At 42.3% G+C, this 18050-nt stretch overlaps 1 protein-coding gene across 1 annotated transcript in view; it reads left to right on the forward strand.

Moving 5' to 3' along the window:
- The window catches only part of CNTN2 (contactin 2), a 73440-nt gene that overhangs the window by 20563 nt on the left and 34827 nt on the right, over nt 1–18050 (forward strand). The window contains exons 2-6 of the mRNA XM_073587193.1: nt 8072–8133; nt 11418–11559; nt 11685–11860; nt 12368–12463; nt 16358–16567. Of these exons, the coding sequence (XP_073443294.1) occupies nt 8079–8133; nt 11418–11559; nt 11685–11860; nt 12368–12463; nt 16358–16567 (679 nt within the window). The 5' untranslated portion in view covers nt 8072–8078. The remainder of the gene's footprint in view (nt 1–8071; nt 8134–11417; nt 11560–11684; nt 11861–12367; nt 12464–16357; nt 16568–18050) is intronic.

Here is an 18050-nt window from a genome sequence, read left to right on the forward strand (position 1 = left end):
ATCAGGGGTGTTGGTGGGTTTACGCAGGGCTCAACGTCTGAGCTCTGCCCAATCTGTAGCAGTGAAAACTGTGATTTTATCACAACTGCTGCACCCAGTAAGTTAAGTGATACATCACTGTAATTGGCGTCTCTGTCCTTACATCATGCCACTGTCAGATTACATAGCAAAAATCTGCTGACAGATTCTCTTTAAGAGAATGCTGCTAAAATACAATTACTGCCCACTGCTCCGCTGAAATCATACAAAAGTTAAATAAAAATAGGCATTACCTAAAGGCAGTGACCAGAACTGCAAAACCAATTTAACAAATGTGTTTAATAGGCTCTTCTGTGTTATTCCAATGAATCAATATAGCAAGTAAGGGTCTTTTCTTTGACTTTCCATTTTACTTTTCAAGGACTCAATATCATTAGGCATACTGCCTAGAAAATGTAAAAATGTAACCATTAGTGACAAAGGCAGAGATCACAACCTGTAATTACTGAACAGCGTGTTGGACATCGACGTACTATCAGTATTATAAATGTTGGAGTAAAATCTGCTACACAAATTTATTTGAAAATGAAATTATATATTGTAAATAGTTGGTTTAAAAAGAATCTGTCACCTCCAAAAACGCTATTTTCTTGCAGATACAGAGGTAATTTACATTTAAATAATGTCTAACAGATGTCTCGCTGGTTTACTGCAGGCACGGGTAAATGGAGAAAATGAAGATATATTCTCCCTGCAGCCGCTTGCATCCAGTTATCAGGGTGGTGCACCGAGTTGTTAACAGTCACCTGTGACTACAAGAGCAAATAAAAAATAATACTATTGTTTATTCAGCTCTGCAGCCACTATTCCATGAGGTGGCCATGCGAAAACTGTTGAAAGGTCCTCTTTAAATACTATTATCCTGAAGATTATCCCTATATCTGTAGGTAAATAGTGTTTTTGAAGTGGAAAGGTTCCATTAAGGATAGGGCTACACAACAACTTTGGGCACGACAGCTGTCACGCAGTAGATGTTCGCTCAGGGCTACATCACGCTTGGCGCTACAGAACTGAATGAGATCACATTGCGACACCTACACTACTGCAATGGCACCAAGCAAGTTTAAACATATCAGACTCAGTTGGATTTTTTGTGACTGGCTTGTCATGATCAGGGCAGTGCAGGTCCCTGGGCGTAATGATCCCGAATGCAGAGGGTGCGATTACGACCGGGCCTGGAGGTGGATGGAGCCCACAGATGCCAGAGAATATTTCAGCTGGACAGGGCCGGCCCGAGAGATTACGGCGCCCTAGGCGCAACTATTTTGTTGCACCCCTACTATTCCTGGCAGTAGATGAAAACTTGGGATATAAATTTAGGAGCAAAATAAACCACAACAACAATGATTAATTAACTCTCTCCTAACTCTTTAATCTTCTGAGAAGTTGTATAGGACAAATATATACAAAGTAATCAATAACACAAAACAAAAACGACCATAGGTAACTAAAATTTTTGTTTCCTTGCCTTTTTTTTTAAAAGGATGACACTAAGTCACCGAGATTAATTTGTTTAGCAACTTCAGATTCTTTCGAAATTGTTGCCAACCCAACCAACCTCTCTTGCGTCATATTTGCCCTTAAATATGTACACTTTTCTTTCCATCCCTAAAACTTTTTGCCTTTTGAAAAGATTTTTTATAATTTTTTCTATTTTTTCTCTGGCGCCCCCTTTGGATCGGCGCCCTAGGCGGCCGCCTAGTTCGCCTATACGTTCGGGCCGGCCCTGCAGCTGGATGTGCGTCCGACGACTCACATCCGGCTGAAATGCATTGATGGTTCCTGCAGCGAAATACCAACAGCTGGCCAATCAGAGACTGGCAGCGGACGTTGGTATGGAAGTCATTGCCTGCGCATGGCACTGATGTCATATGCTGCCCATTGCTTGCATGCTGAAGTCAGTTGCCGGCTATAGAAGAGGACGCTTAGCGGCATTGGTGCTGAGGATGGTGACTAGAATAAGTGGCGGAACAGGGGACATAAATACTAGGATGGGGACATACATACCAGGAATGGAGCATATATACCAGGAGGGGGCATATATACCAGGTCAAGGACATATATATCAGGGTGGGCCCAAGATGGGGGACATATATACCTGGAAGGGGCTCAAGATGGGGAACACTATTACATAATGAGGGCAACATATATGTACTTATAGGATTTAAAATGTTACAAGGGCCCATACATCCGACCAATATGGTTGTGGGGGGGGTTACTCCACATTTTACATCATCAGAGTCCATATCAGACTCTAGTTTCACCACTGATCTTCACCCTGCTCCCTGGTGCCAGTATAGGGGATTGAAGTAGAATATCCTTTTAATGACGCCTCCCCTTTAAGGAGTTCTAATATTAATATATTGTAAATGTTGTGTAGATATGATTATGCTTGGTACTGCTACACTATTGTGTATTACCGCCATTTTCATTGGCACTGCCAAATTATATGTGTTACCATGTTGTACACATTGTAAAAGATTGTATTGTCTTATGCTTGCATATTGATGTATAAGTTTAGTAAGTTTAGGGTAAGCCAGTGCATCCTTCGGGTTCCATAGTGGAGGGCACTATTAGTATAGACTTCGTAGATATGGGTAAGCGTAGTTCTGTTGTGGGCCACTAGATGGGGGTATACTAGTGGGCCTTGTTTGGTATAGCTGATAGGAAGTTCACATAGGGGTTAACTGTAGGAGGAGCTTCTGTGGGTTAAGTAAGTGTAGGCTATAGGAATAAGGCAGAAGGGAGAGCACGCCCGACAAGTCCTCAAGGGCTCTAAGGTCAGGACACCATAGCAGCTACGCAATGTTGTTAAAAAGAAAAGCACGGGCACAGTAAGACGGGTTCTGGATAAGACCAGAGCACCCGGGGAAATTGCAGTTTATTACAGCAGCAGGAACGGAAAAGAATACGTGGTCCAAAAGTCGTGCAGGGAGCAGAATATTCACCATGTGGCAGATGTTAAATAGGGCTGAAGCTTGCAAATCCGGGGCGAAGCGGATGAACGGGATCCCCTATGTCTTGAGGTCCTACAGGAGTAATGCTGCGGTACCGCCAAGGGCGTTATTTCAACCTTGAGCACTGAAACCAAGTGTACAGGAGCTGAGTCGCACCGCAGTGGAATCACTGTCCATGGACCAGCACCTCAAACAGGTATGCCAGTAGAAGTTGATAGTTTTTCTGTGGGAGGAGGTCAGGACACCAGAGCCTTGGTGTCCTTGCCTACGACTACCGTCCTGGCTCCCTCTTACACCAGTAGTAATTAAATAAGTCCTAGTGATTTTGCTGCATGCTCCAGCATGACTGAAAACAGATTATTACTATTATTATTATTTACTACCTAAAGAGCCCGGCGTTGCCTGGGCATAGTAACCAACTGTGGTTAGTTATAGCAAATTATAATGATTATATTGCACATAAAAACCGTGCATCTAATCCTATCCTGTGTGATACTGACTGCAGAGCAGTGTATCTAATCCTATTCTGTGTGATACTGTCTGCTGAGCCATGTAGCTAGTACTATTCTGTGTGATACTGTGTGCTGAGCTGCGTATCTAATCCTATCCTGTGTGATACTGTCTGCTGAGCCGTGTATCTATTCCTAACTTGTGTGATACTGTCTGCTGAGCCGTGTATCTAATGCTATCCTGTGCAATACCCTCTGCTGAGCCGTGTATCTAACCCTATCATATGTGATACTGACTGCTGAGCTGTGTACCTAATCCTATCCTGTGTGATACTGACTGCTGAGCCGTGTATCTAATCCTATCCTGTGTGATACTGACTGCTGAGCCGTGTATCTAATCCTCTCCTGCGAGATACTGACTGCTGAGCCGTGTATCTAATCCTATCCTGTGTGATACTGACTGGTGAGCTGTGTATCTAATCCTATCCTGTGTGATACTGCCTGCTGAGCCATGTGTCTAATCCTCTGCTGTGTGATACTTACTGCTGAGCTGTGTATCTATTCCTATCCTGTGTGATACTGACTGCTGAGCTGTGTATCTAATCCTATCCTGTGTGATACTGACTGCTGAGCCGTGCATCTAATCCTAACCTGTGTGATACTGGGCTCCCCCTGCAGTCTGTGTCAGAGGGTGGTCTGTGTTGGCACGGTAATAAATTGTGTTATTTCCAGCTTTACAGAAGGACAATAACACCATAGAAATGATAAGAATAATAGGCCTCAGTTACCACAACTGTCTACAAAGAAAACTGTTGCTGATAGCAACCAATCACAGCTCATTTTTCATCTTTTAAACAGCTCTGGGACAGCGTGGTGAGTTTTGAGTGGTGACTTTTATGTGGCGAGGTTGGTGTATGTGTGGTGAAATGTGTGCTGAGGGTGGTATATGTGTTGAAGCACGTGGTAGTGTGTGGCGCATTTTGTGTGTGTTCATATCCCCGTGTGTGGTGAGTATCCCATGTCAGGGCCCCACCTTAGCAACTGTACGGTATATACTCTTTGGCGCCATCGCTCTCATTCTTTAAGTCCCCCTTGTTCACATCTGGCAGCTGTCAATTTGCCTCCAACACTTCTCCTTTCACTTTTTCCCCATTATGTAGATAGGGGCAAAATTGTTTGGTGAATTGGAATGCGCGGGGTTAAAATTTCACCTCACAACATAGCCTATGATGCTCTCGGGGTCCAGACGTGTGACTGTGCAAAATTTTGTGGCTGTAGCTGCGACGGTGCGGATGCCAATACATACACTTTTTCCCCATTATGTAGATAGGGGCAAAATTGTTTGGTGCATTGGAACGCGCAGGGTTAAAATTTTGCCTCACAACATAGCCTATGACGCTCTCGGGGTCCAGACGTGTGACTGTGCAAAATTTTGTGGCTGTAGCTACGACGGTGCAGATGCCAATACATACACTTTTCCCCCATTATGTAGATAGGGGCAAAATTGTTTGGTGAATTGGAACACGCGGGGTTAAAATTTCACCTCACAACATAGCCTATGATGCTCTCGGGGTCCAGACGTGTGACTGTGCAAAATTTTGTGGCTGTAGCTGCGACGGTGCGGATGCCAATACATACACTTTTTCCCCATTATGTAGATAGGGGCAAAATTGTTTGGTGCATTGGAACGCGCAGGGTTAAAATTTTGCCTCACAACATAGCCTATGACGCTCTCGGGGTCCAAACGTGTGACTGTGCAAAATTTTGTGGCTGTAGCTACGACGGTGCAGATGCCAATACATACACTTTTTCCCCATTATGTAGATAGGGGCAAAATTGTTTGGTGAATTGGAACACGCGGGGTTAAGACTTTGCCTCACAACATAGCCTATGACGCTCTTGGGGTCCAGACGTGTGACTGTGCAAAATATTGTGGCTGTAACTGCGATGGTGCGGATGCCAATCCCGGACATACATACACACCCACATTGAGCTTTATATATGAGATATAGCACCATTAATTCCATGGTGCTGTACATGAGAAGGGGGTTACATAGGAATAGAGTAACATTTCTGGTTTAAGGAATGCCGCCACTTTCAATTAACTTGTCAGGCGGGTGTTGCCACGTCTCAACCCAGCCCAGCTTCTCAATAGCTTCTCAATAGCTGAATAGCTCCACCCTCCGCCCTCAAACAGATGACACTAGAAATTAAAGCATTTATTATATTTTAGTGATGCATTTGTGTGGTAAATGTTGGTAAGCAAATGCTTCACCTTATATCAAGCTGCTGTCAAGTGAAACCGGCAAAAGGTGAGTATCTCTTATATACTATACAGTGGAGTGCAGAAAAGAGAGGAGGCCTCATACCAAAGATAAAAATGGAGCCCCTCATGTTCTTCCTGTGCTTGTGTGAATTTTTTGGGGCTACGGTAGTTTCACCTCACATACCAAAGACATATTGACAGGGAACGTAGATTGGGGGCCCCAATGGGACCAGTGAGTGATGACAATGTCTGTAAAGCGCCGAGGAATATTTTGGTGCTATTTAGGCAGCAGAAAAATAAATTGATAATAAACAGGTTTTTACAACCTAGTAGTTAAAGGGCGAGATTATCCTGGGCTGGATCTCTTCTCTCCAGGGGCCCCATAACAGTTGTATGGTCTGTCCCTTGGCCATTAATCCAACTTGATCAATAGGAGAATGTTCAAGCAGGTGCCTATATTTTTGTACCAAATTCAGATGTTGTATAGTGTTCATTATAATTTATATGTAACTAGATATAAGAACTAAGAACACAAGATATTTTGTATGTCTATCCAAACAGATATTTTACAATTATTTATCATTGTGTCACTTCTGACTCATAAGCCTTTAACATATTATGAAGGAAATTATAATATGCATTATCATCTATGTCTGTGTCTACACATGGGGATATTCTGCGAAGACACATCCAATTGCCCGTATTATACAATGCAAGGTCAAGGTCAATATAAGATCATAAGTAATATGAGGTAGTACAGATTACTCATTGGCATCCCTTGAGGTAGTATCCATCTGCAATATTCATAATGGATATGTGCAATAACACTAATAAGTTGACATACATTGAACACTCACTGAGGATGGAAAGTTGGGATCTGAAGGTTCCAGAAGTAGATTATTGAGAGGAATAAAATGATTAAGTGATAGGAAACTGTCCAACTGACTGGAATCTGAGGTTATGTTAATATGAGTTATGACCATATTTCTAGTGGGCCCAATGTTCTTCAGTCTGATAATGCAGACACAGCAAACCTTCTTGCCACAGCTCGCATTGATGTGCCAACCTGGATGAACTGCACTACCTGAGCCACTTGTGTGGGTTGTAGAGTCCATCTCATGCTACCACGAGTGTGAAAGCACATCCAACATTCAAAAGTGACCAAAACATCAACCAGAAAGCATTGGTACTGAGATGTGATCCCCACCTGCAGAACCACTCCGTTATTGAGGGTGTCTTGATAATTGCCATTAATTTCCATCTGTTGTATACTCCATTTGCACAACAGCATGTGAAATTGATTATCAATGTGTTGCTTCCTAAAGCCCCCCGTTACACACTGCGATATCGCTAGCAATATCGCTGTAAAGTCACCGATTTTGTGACGTTGCAGCGATATTGCTAGCGATATCGCTGCATGTGATACTTACCTCCGACCGGCCCCCCGCTGGTTATCGCTGATCGCGCGAGAAGCTCCTGGACCATTCCTCGTCGGCCACTTCCTGCTGGGCTTCCCGTGGCACCGACGAGCGACGCGTGGAGCCGGGTGGGAGGACGCAGGATCGCCCCGTCTGACAGGTAAGTAGCGATCCCCGTCCCCAGCGATGTCGCTAGTGAGATCTGCCTGTGTGGCAGCTCACTAGCGACCACCTAGCGATGCACCAGCGATCCTGACCGCGTCATATCGCTGGTCAGGATCGCTGGTGCATCGCTAGGTGTAACGGTACCCTAAGTGGACAGTTTGATTTCACAGAAGTTTGATTCACTTGGAGTTATATTCTGTTGTTTAAGTGTTCCCTTTATTTTTTTGAGCAGTGTATTTTTATATTTTGAATATGATGTGAATATTATATGAACTTAGTGTTCAATGAAACCAATTCAGGCAAGAATGAGAACACCAAATGTGCGATTTTGTGTCTTCTGGAGAAGGAAGGTCCATCTGAACCAATTTATTGCTTTCCCCTTCATGTTCACTTTTTCTCCTTATTTAATTGCCTATGAGTAGATGAGATATAATGCAGATCACATGAACCTGAATGTTGTATCTTCTGCTTCGGTCCTCAGATTTCTCTACATACTGTTCATGGGAATAAAGGAAAACTTCTTTGAAATGATCACCGAAATTTGCAGTGACAAAATGGTCTACTGTCTACTAAAGGAGGGATCCTCTCAGAGATAAGGACCAATATAAATAAGATATATTTAAATGTGTTCTCGATCAGCGGTGGTCTTCTCAAAGAGATAGTGTTTTGGAGACCTATCACTTTATTCCTAAATAAGTAGTCATTAATGGATGCAGGATACTTCTACAACTGTTGCTTCTGTTCCCTCCATTTACAAGTCTATTTCTCCCTGTGCAGAAGCACCATGCTGCCTCCTTCCTCTGCCCTTTTCCTGTCCTCTGTTCTTCTCTGCTGTTCAGGTAAGTTCAGTTGCTTGTTCACCTTCAAGATGTCTTTTTTTCGTTTTCTAATTTTTTTTATCTTAACGGGTTAATCTTATCAAATAGGTAAAATTGTAAAGTGCTGGTGGAAAAAATCCTTTGTGTTTTCAAGAGTGTAGGTTTTTAATTGCTTATTGGTCATTGTTTAAGTTACTGACCACTGTTACAGTCTAGCAGTCCAACCGAACCTGCGTAGTGCTTACAACTATTTGCTATAGAACTTGTAAGCGCTGCCAAATCCCAGTCGATCAGTTTTAGTGTCATTGCGCTCTTCTTGTACTGCTTGCAATATTTGATAGTGTACAGCAGGAGAAACCATGCTCCTGGCCCAAACTGTCAATCAATCATGAGGGCACCTGTTTGAGAACATGGGATAACCCTTTTAAGGTTCCTTGCACATGGAAGAGCTATGTAGAGCTGTACATCCCCATAAAGCCACTGGGGGCGGCCTGCTTAAGGGTTTCCCATTGTTTTCAAAAAGTTAGAACAGTTTTAATGTACTCTATTCTTTCCCTGGAGTGATTTTATGTTCACCAAAATTTTTTTGAAAACTGTTTGTGTCATTTTGCAAAATATGCAACTTTTTGTTCTAAAATGTCACAAAAATTGTTAAACACAAAATAGACCTTTTTTTATTTTTTGGAAAATTCATGAACTGTGTGCACCATCTTTATAAAAACTCATCAGTGAATACCACAAGATAAGAAAAGAAAAGTGATTAGAAAAAAATGTAGCTAATAAATCGGGCCCTAATGAGACATAAGAGGAGCCAAATTTATTAACAGGTGCACACTACTTAATGAAATAGGTGCGTCATATCAGTGTCGTGCGTCTCTTTCGCATCACCAGGAATAGAGTAACATTTCTGGCTTAACGAATACTGCCACTTTCAATTAACTTGTCAGGCGGGTGTTGCCATGTCTCAACCCAGCCCAGCTTCTCAATAGCTCCGCCCTTTTTGAGGTCCAAAACTGTCGTGAAAATACCAAAAGTCATAAAAAATTTTGTGATGAGTAAATTTTAAGGTGTTTTATGCCAGAACTCTGGCATAACACTATGGTGAAACTGGGCCTTAGTCTGCACTACTGGTGTCACTTTAAGAACGCAGTCAGACAGTCTTATAACACGAACAATGACTGCATCACAATGCTCGGATTGGCCGGTGACTCTTCTTACCCAAGCGTGACAGCATGTATTTCTATGCAGCTGTCACACTCGGGTCATGAGAGCTGCTGGCCAGTCCATTCACTGATGCGATCGTCATCCGTGTTATACGGACGTTTGACTGCGCCCTTACAAAACTGTCCACAGCACCAACACAAAAAGCCAATATCTCTGTATAAACCTAGTTTTACCAATTTTGGGTTACATTAATTTTTAAGTACGGTAGGTTCAATTGATTTTCGAACTGATGGGAAAAATTACTTCCACTGATAACCATGAATCAAATTAGCTGCGTTACCAAAATTTACAGCCATGCTAACAAATAAAATATAACTTATAGCTCACTATATATTGCATACCTTCTATATTCTATTTATAAAGACTGTGATAGGTCGACTCACTTGGTTTCTTAAAGAAGTAGACACAGGAACCGTTTCTATTAAGTCCATACTATAGTGCTGGTTTGCCCACCCGACTTAAGGTCCCGTCTCACATAGCGAGATCGCTAATGCGTCACAGATTTTGTGACACAACAGCGATGTTGCTACACGTGACACGCAGCAGCGACCGGCCCCCCTGCTGGATATCGATGATCATGCAGGAATGTCCTGGGCCATTTTTTCGTCGGCGTCCCGCTGGCCAGCTTGCATCGCTGTGTTTGATCGCTGGATCGTTGCTGCGTCGCTGAAGAGATCTGCCTGTTTGGCAGCTTACTAGCGATCATTTAGCGACGCACCAGCGATCCCTACCAGGTGGTATCGTTGTCGGGATCGCTGGTGCGTCGCTAAGTGAAACGGGACCCTTAGAGTCCAGCTTCTTTGCCCTTTTATCAAAGGCATTCAATCCAGGAGATCTGCACACCTCCATACACAGGCCTGTGTGAAAGAAACAGCTTTCAATTTAACAAGTGAACCACTGGAGATATGATGAGCAGTGGTCTTTCCCAACTCATCAACTGCTCACAATCAATCTGTCATGGCCGATTAACCCCTCTCTGCACTTAGTGTGCTGGAGCATTTTCCTATATGTACAAAAGCATTAATTCAAGTTTATCTCCCAACCACTTGGTGTCTGACAGCCACCTTAAAACACTTAAACTATAGGGAGGATATTCCACAATGTATGTTACTTCCATAGTTGTTGCGTGCACTATGCTCGTGCTCCCACTGAAGAAATATAGGATCCATAATTATGAATAGTGATCGTAGAGACTTCATCATTCATAATGGAGAGATGGAAGAAGCATTTGTGATCTGACTACTGCAACCCTCGTAGCGATGGCAGAGATCTGTTACAAGAGTCTGAACCCCTTCAGTGTAGAATATTTCTAATTGGAACCTCCATTAATTGAGTCCCTTGTAGATTCTAGCTCTGTATGCTTTCTGCCGCTGTATAAACAGAGCATAATGACAGAGGTTAATGAGGTTATTGTAAATTGTCATCACGGGAATAACAGAACTAAGGGATATAGATCAATATGAGAACTTTGAAGACAATGGATTCCAACACATATAAGGTCTGATTATCTTCCCTTTGAGGTGCTGGTATACACAGACAGAAGAGAGGGCCCCTCCTGTGCAAGCACAATAAATGGGCCCTCTGCAGTCCAATAGCTCATCACAATTCCCCCTGCTTTGGGGGTACAAGGAGACCCCGCAGCTCCTGTGCCCCTCTACAGCTACACCAAGGTTATGCTCGCTCTTGCTTTGAGGCTGAGTTCCTACAATGAGCTTTTGGTAAATCTTTGATGTTGCCAATTTTCTGTGGTATTTTTGTACCTAATGGGTAAATTTGAATTTTTACTTGCATATTTTGCCATTGTGTTTTTTAATTTTTATCGCAATTGTATCTCTTTTTGTTATGCCATGTTTTTAATAAAGCTGCTTTATTTTTGATACTTTCTGGTATTTGACCAAACTTTATTGGAGGCATTTTTTTAATCTGCGTATTTTCTGCACCTAATGCAATTTTATGGGAAGAATGGGCACATAGAACTCAGCATACCCTCAAGAGAAATTAACACGTTGCGGATTTCTAGTACTAACCATGCAAAAAACAAGTGTTATTGTTCCTTGACAATTACTTATTTTTCCAATTAGCTTTTAACCCCATCAAAGGATCAAATGGAGAATATGGACCGGTGTTTGAGGAGCAGCCACAGAACACTTTGTTTCCAGAGGGGTCAGAAGAACAACTCACCCTGGCTTGCCGTGCCCGGGCCACCCCTTCTGCCACTTACAGGTATTAACGAATGATGGCATCACAGATTTAGCCAATGGAGATGATACATCATGAACATTGTCCCCAAGTTCAGTTTTCTTACAATTACTAGAAGTTAGATATATTTATTTCTGGATTACCTGCAGGTGGAGACTGAATGGTACAGAGCTCAACATTATGGCAAATTCCAATTACCAACTAGTAGGAGGAAACCTGGCAATCTCGAACCCGACACAGTCTAAGCACACAGGAACCTATCAATGTGTAGCTTCCAATCCAAGGGGTGCCGTGCTTAGCAATGAAGTCTCGCTGCGCTTTGGATGTGAGTGTCCTATAGTAATCTTTTTACTAGGGAATCTGTCACCAGTTTTTTGACACCTAAATTGAGAGCAGCATAATGTGGAGACAAAGACCCTGATTCCAGCGATGTGTCACTTACTGGGCTGCTGGCTGTAATTTTAATAAAATCACAGTTTTATCAGGAGGAGATTATCACTAGAGGACTAGTAAACCTGCTGCTATGTAGTCCTTCATATTCCATATTCATGAGCTTTATATAACCCTGCCCCATCAATTGATTGGCAATTTTCTGCGTGGTGTTGAGAGTTCAATATTCAGACAACTGCTAGATCTTCAGCAAAGAAAACAATGATTTTATGAAAATGTCAGCATGCAGCCTAGTAAGTGACACATCGCTGGAATCGGGATCTCTGCACCTACATCATGCAAAAATTTGGTGACAGATTCCCTTAAATGCTTTGTTTACTTCTAAATAATTATTAGCAAAAAAATTAATAATATTTTGGGTTTTTTTTGTCTTATATCTCAGATTTGCAGGAATTCCCACCAGAGGAGAGAGATGCCGTTAAAATAACAGAAGGATGGGGAGTAATGTTGCCTTGTAATCCTCCACAGCACTACCCTGGTAATAATCTTCCAGAATCGTTCTCCTACCGCTCTGTGTGTATTGGCACCAATTCATCATATCGTGTTTGGTAAAACGTGATGCATTCATTTTATTATTCAGTGAATTTTTATCTCTTTACATAACTACAGCCATTATGGCATATGTTATATGGTTGAGGGTCACAGCCCAGAGATGAGAGTGGCAGAAGTTACCCACCCCGTACCCTTGTGTATTAACCATCTGAATGCGTCCTGATCTTCTGATATTCTCCCAGACATGTCACGTCATATTGTCCTTTTGGTTGCAGCCCTCTTGCTATGCCCTTCAAAAATGATATGAAACAAATGGAGATGGCAGGAGCTTAGGGAAACAAGTAAAGTGTTAGAACAAAGAGCAAAGCGAGGAGAAAGCCCTCGTCACCGGCTAATCCTTGCAGCCACATAGCGGGTGTCACATCTCGTGCTGCGAGGAACATCCCTGAACATCTGCTGACCCTGGAGTCCTATCACTGGAATATGCCAATGGGTAAATCAATTCACCGGTGGCACGAGGAGGTCTGTTCTGCCCTGTAAAAGAAAGCAAAATAATTATTAAAAGGTAGAAATACACTGCCGAGACTAAATGTACTCAACATTTTATGCTTTATGTTAAAAATACAAAATAGGGAATATGTAATAAATCTCAGACATAAAGAATAATTTAGAATTTAGAAAAAGATAAATATCAGGTAAAATGACGGCGATATCAAGAGTATGGCTGGTACAGATTAACTGCCAGTCATTAACCCTATTCTGAGTGGGATCATTTCCGCTTTTGCAATTTATTTATTTTTTTACTCCCCTTGTTCCAAGAGTCATATATTTTATTATTTTTTTTACAGGATTAGTTGTAGTTTTGAATGACACCATTCATTTAACTTTAGGTGTGGGGATCGGAAAACCACTATGATGTTATGTTCACTTCTTTTTCTTTCTTTTTACGGCGTTTATCATATAGATTAAATAATTTTATATTTTGAAAGATCGAAGTTTTACAGATGCAGCGATACCAAATATGTTTTGTGTTTTTTTGGTCTTCTTTTTTAACTGAGAAAATGAGACGTGGGGGGGGCAATTCAATTTTTATTTTTTTTTTACATATCTTTTTTTATATCTGATGTTTTAGATGATATTTTGGTTCTAATCAGCTGGAACTAAATCTGGAATAATGATCACACATTAGGTTGATTATTATCCACATATGGTTGTGCTTTGTAATATTGTTTTAACGTATCAATACACAGTTGTCCTTATTTAGTTTACATATTAGACCACGTTCACACATTCTGTATTTGTCAGATTTATCCCCAGAATTTGTAAGAGGCTGAGCCTAGTGATCCTGTGAATGCTGTGCCCGTGGAGGCCTAGCACCGCCATGACAGTGACAGTTACTATTCATTAGGACAGTGTCACATTGTTTCTAGGGCTTTCATGGCGATCCTAAATGTAGAAGAGAAAAGGAATAGATTAAAAAAAAAGCCTCCTGACGACTTTTCCGACATTTAGGAGAACATTACATTAAAAATAAAGTAAAGTTAAAAAAAAATGAACAACATAAAAAATCAAGTGCCTGCCATCTATATACCGCATATATAAAAATGAGTGTATGTATGTATGTGTGTGTGTATAAAGCCACGACCACTCCACATAGCCCCACCCACTCCACATAGCCACACTCACTCCACACGCAAAGCCCAGTATAATAAATATCTAATATATACATATATATATATACACTCACTGGCCACTTTATTAGGTACACCATGCTAGTAAGGGGTTGGACCCCCTTTTGCCTTCAGAACTGCCTCAATTCTTCGTGGCAGAGATTCAACAAGGTGCTGGAAGCATTCCTCAGAGATTTTGGACCATATTGACATGATGGCATCACACAGTTGGCGCAGATTTGTCGGCTGCACATCCCTGATGCGAATCTCCCGTTCCACCACATCCCAAAGATGCTCTATTGGATTGAGATCTGGTGACTGAGGAGGCCATTTGAGTACAGTGAACTCATTGTCATGTTCAAGAAACCAATCTGAGATGATTCGAGCTTTATGACATGGCGCATTATCCTGCTGAAAGTAGCCATCAGATGCCTGTTCTTAGCTGAGAGGAGTGGTACCCAGTGTGGTCTTCTGCTGCTGTAGCCCATCTGCCTCAAAGTTCGACGCACTGTGCGTTCAGAGATGCTCTTCTGCCTACCTTGGTTGTAACGGGTGGCAATTTGAGTCACTGTTGCCTTTCTATCAGCTCGAACCAGTCTGCCCATTCTCCTCTGACCTCTGGCATCAACAAGGCATTTCCGGCCACAGAACTGCCGCTCACTGGATTTTTTTTCTTTTTCGGACCATTCTCTGTAAACCCTAGAGATGGTTGTGCGTGAAAATCCCAGTAGATCAGCAGTTTCTGAAATACTCAGACCAGCCCTTCTGGCACCAACAATCATGCCACGTTCAAAGGCACTCAAATCACCTTTCTTCCCCATACTGATGCTCGGTTTGAACTGCAGGAGATTGTCTTGACCATGTCTACATGCCTAAATGCACTGAGTTGCCGCCATGTGATTGGCTGATTAGAAATTAAGTCTTAACACACAGTTGGACAGGTGTACCTAATAAAGTGGCCAGTGAGTGTATATATATATATATATATATATATATAAATATCTAATATATCCATTTCATAGGCATCTTCTTGACCACAACAGATTATACTGCCTGTGTTGTCCATAGCAGCCAATCACTAAGCATCTTCCATTTCATCAGAGCTGTTTAAAAGATGAAAGCTGAACTGTGATTGGTTGCTATGAGCAACAGTTTTCCCGCCCCACAACACAACAGCAGACACTGACCGGGTGGGAGAAATCTAGCATCCCTGAGAACATAAGCTCCCAGCCATTGTCTGCCCCCCAGAAAGGAGCAGAGAGCACATGACAGAAATGAATCACCCCCTCCTCTATTACTGCCAGGTTGTATTGATGCAATTTTCTATGCCGGTAACATCAGTGGCCGCACACAGAGCTGCACAGAGCGTCGCACACAGAGCCACACTGCCAGGTTACATAACAGTACATCTCCAGACTCCAGGAACTTCCTGCTCAGCGCCACCTGGACTATGGGATGGAGGATGTGTGATGGGTATATGGGAATGGGACTATGGGATGGAGGATATGTATGATGGGTGTATGGGCATGGGACTACGGGATGGAGGATAGATATGATGGTTATATGGGCATGGGACTATGGGATAGAGGATGTGTGATGGTACATGGGCACTGGACTATGGGATAGAGGAAGTGTGATGGTACATGGGCACTGGACTATGGTATAGAGGATGTGTGATGGTATATGGGCATGGACCTATGGGAAGGAGGATATGTAAGATGGGTATATGGGCACGGGACTATGGGATGGAGGATATGTGTGATGGGTATGTGGGCACGGGACTATGGGATGGAGGATGTGTGATGGGTATATGGGCACAGGACTATGGGATGCAGGATGTGTATGATGGGTATATGGGCACTGGACTATGGGAAGGAGGATATGTATGATGGGTATATGGGCACTGGACTATGGGAAGGAGGATATGTATGATGGGTATATGGGCACTGGACTATGGGATGGAGGATAATCATTATAATCTGTTATAACTAACCACAGTTAGTTACTATGCCCAGACAACGCCGGGCTCTTCAGCTAGTCATACATAAAGTTCTCCCCCTCACACAGTGATCTTAACTAGCGGATTTCATAGATCAAAATAATTGTTATTGTGAAAAAAATGCAGATTTGATTTTAGGATTTTTATTAACAAAAAAAATAGGTTGAACATGAAATTATAGTAATGTTACCTTTGTTGCAATATCTTACAGGCTTGTCCTACAAATGGCTACTGAATGAGTTCCCAGTGTTTTTGTCGACTGATAGCAGGCAATTTGTTTCTCAAGTAACTGGAAACTTGTACATTGCGAGGACAGACACCCAGGACGAAGGGGGGTACTCCTGTCTGACCACTAGCCACGTGGCTTTTACAACTAAGAGCGTTTATAGTAGCTTTACTCAGCTTAGTGTCACTCCAGAAGGTCAGTTATGTGTCACAGTCCTTACCAGTGTTGCTGTATAACTCCGCTGGTACATACCCTACATGTTTGATATTTGTATTAGTCCGTGTGGCTATTTCATGGTTTATCTCTGAAACCACTAAAGAATCTATTCAGTGTTGACTGAATGACGCCATATGATAACCATGTCCCCAATTTAAGTGTATATATGCTATATCTTATATCTATCTCCATACACTGTGTGCATAATTATTAGGCAAATGAGTATTTTGATCACATCATCCTTTTTATACATGTTGTCCTACTGCAAGCTGTATAGGCTTGAAAGCCAACTGCCAATTATGTAAATCAGGTGATTTGCATCTCTGTAATGCGGAGGGGTGTGGTCTAATGACATCAACACCCTATATAAGGTGTGCTTAATTATTAGGCAACTTCCTTTCCATTGACAAAATGGTTCAGAAGAAAGATTTGACGGACTCTGAAAAGTCAAAAATTGTGAGATGTCTTGCAGAGGGATGCAGCAGTCTTGAACTTGCCAAACTTTTGAAGCGTGATCACTGAAAAATCAAGCGTTTCATGGGTAATATCCAACAGGGTCGCAAGAAGGGTGTTGATAAAAAAGGCGCAAAAAAACTGTCCATAAATTGAGGAAAATCAAGCGTGAAGCTGCCAAGATGCCATTTGCCACCAGTTTTGCCATATTTCAGAGCTGCAACGTTACTGGAGTATCAAAAAGCACAAGGTGTGCCATACTCAGGGACATGGCCAAGGTAAGGAAGGCTGGAAAAAGACCACCTTTCAACAAGAAACATAAGATAAAACGTCAAGACTGGGCCAAGAAATATCTTAAGACTGATTTTTCTAAGGTTTTATGCACTGATGAAATGAGAGTGACTCTTGAAGGGCCAGATGGATGGGCCCGAGGCTGGATCAGTAAAGGGCAGAGAGCTCCACTCCGACTCAGACGCCAGCAAGCTGGAGGTGGGGTAGTGGTATGGGCTGGTATCATCAAAGATGAACTTGTGGGACCTTTTCGGGTTGAGGATGGAGTGAAGCTCAACTCCCAGACCTACTTGCAGTTTCTGGAAGACACCTTCTTTAAGCAGTGGTACAGGAAGAAGTCGGTATCGTTCAAGAAAAGCATGATTTTCATGCAGGACAATGCTCCATCACATGTTCCAAATACTCCACAGCGCGGCTGGCCAGTAAAGGTTTAAAAGAAGAAAAAATAATGACATGGACCCCTTGTTCACCTGATCTGAACCCCATAGAGAACCTGTGGTCCCTCATAAAATGTGAGATCTACAGGGAGGGAAAACAGTACACCTCTCGGAACAGTGTCTGGGAGGCTGTGGTGGTTGCTGCACGCAATGTTGATCATAAGCAGATCAAGCAACTGACAGAATCTATGGATGAAAGGCTTTTGAGTGTCATCGTAAAGAAAGGTGGCTATATTGGTCACATTTTTTTTTTTTTTTTGAATGTCAGAAATGTTTATTTC

Source organism: Dendrobates tinctorius, unplaced genomic scaffold (assembly GCF_039654945.1).
Source record: "Dendrobates tinctorius isolate UK_male_01 unplaced genomic scaffold, ASM3965494v1 ptg000098l, whole genome shotgun sequence".
NCBI classification, from domain to species: Eukaryota; Metazoa; Chordata; class Amphibia; order Anura; family Dendrobatidae; genus Dendrobates; species Dendrobates tinctorius.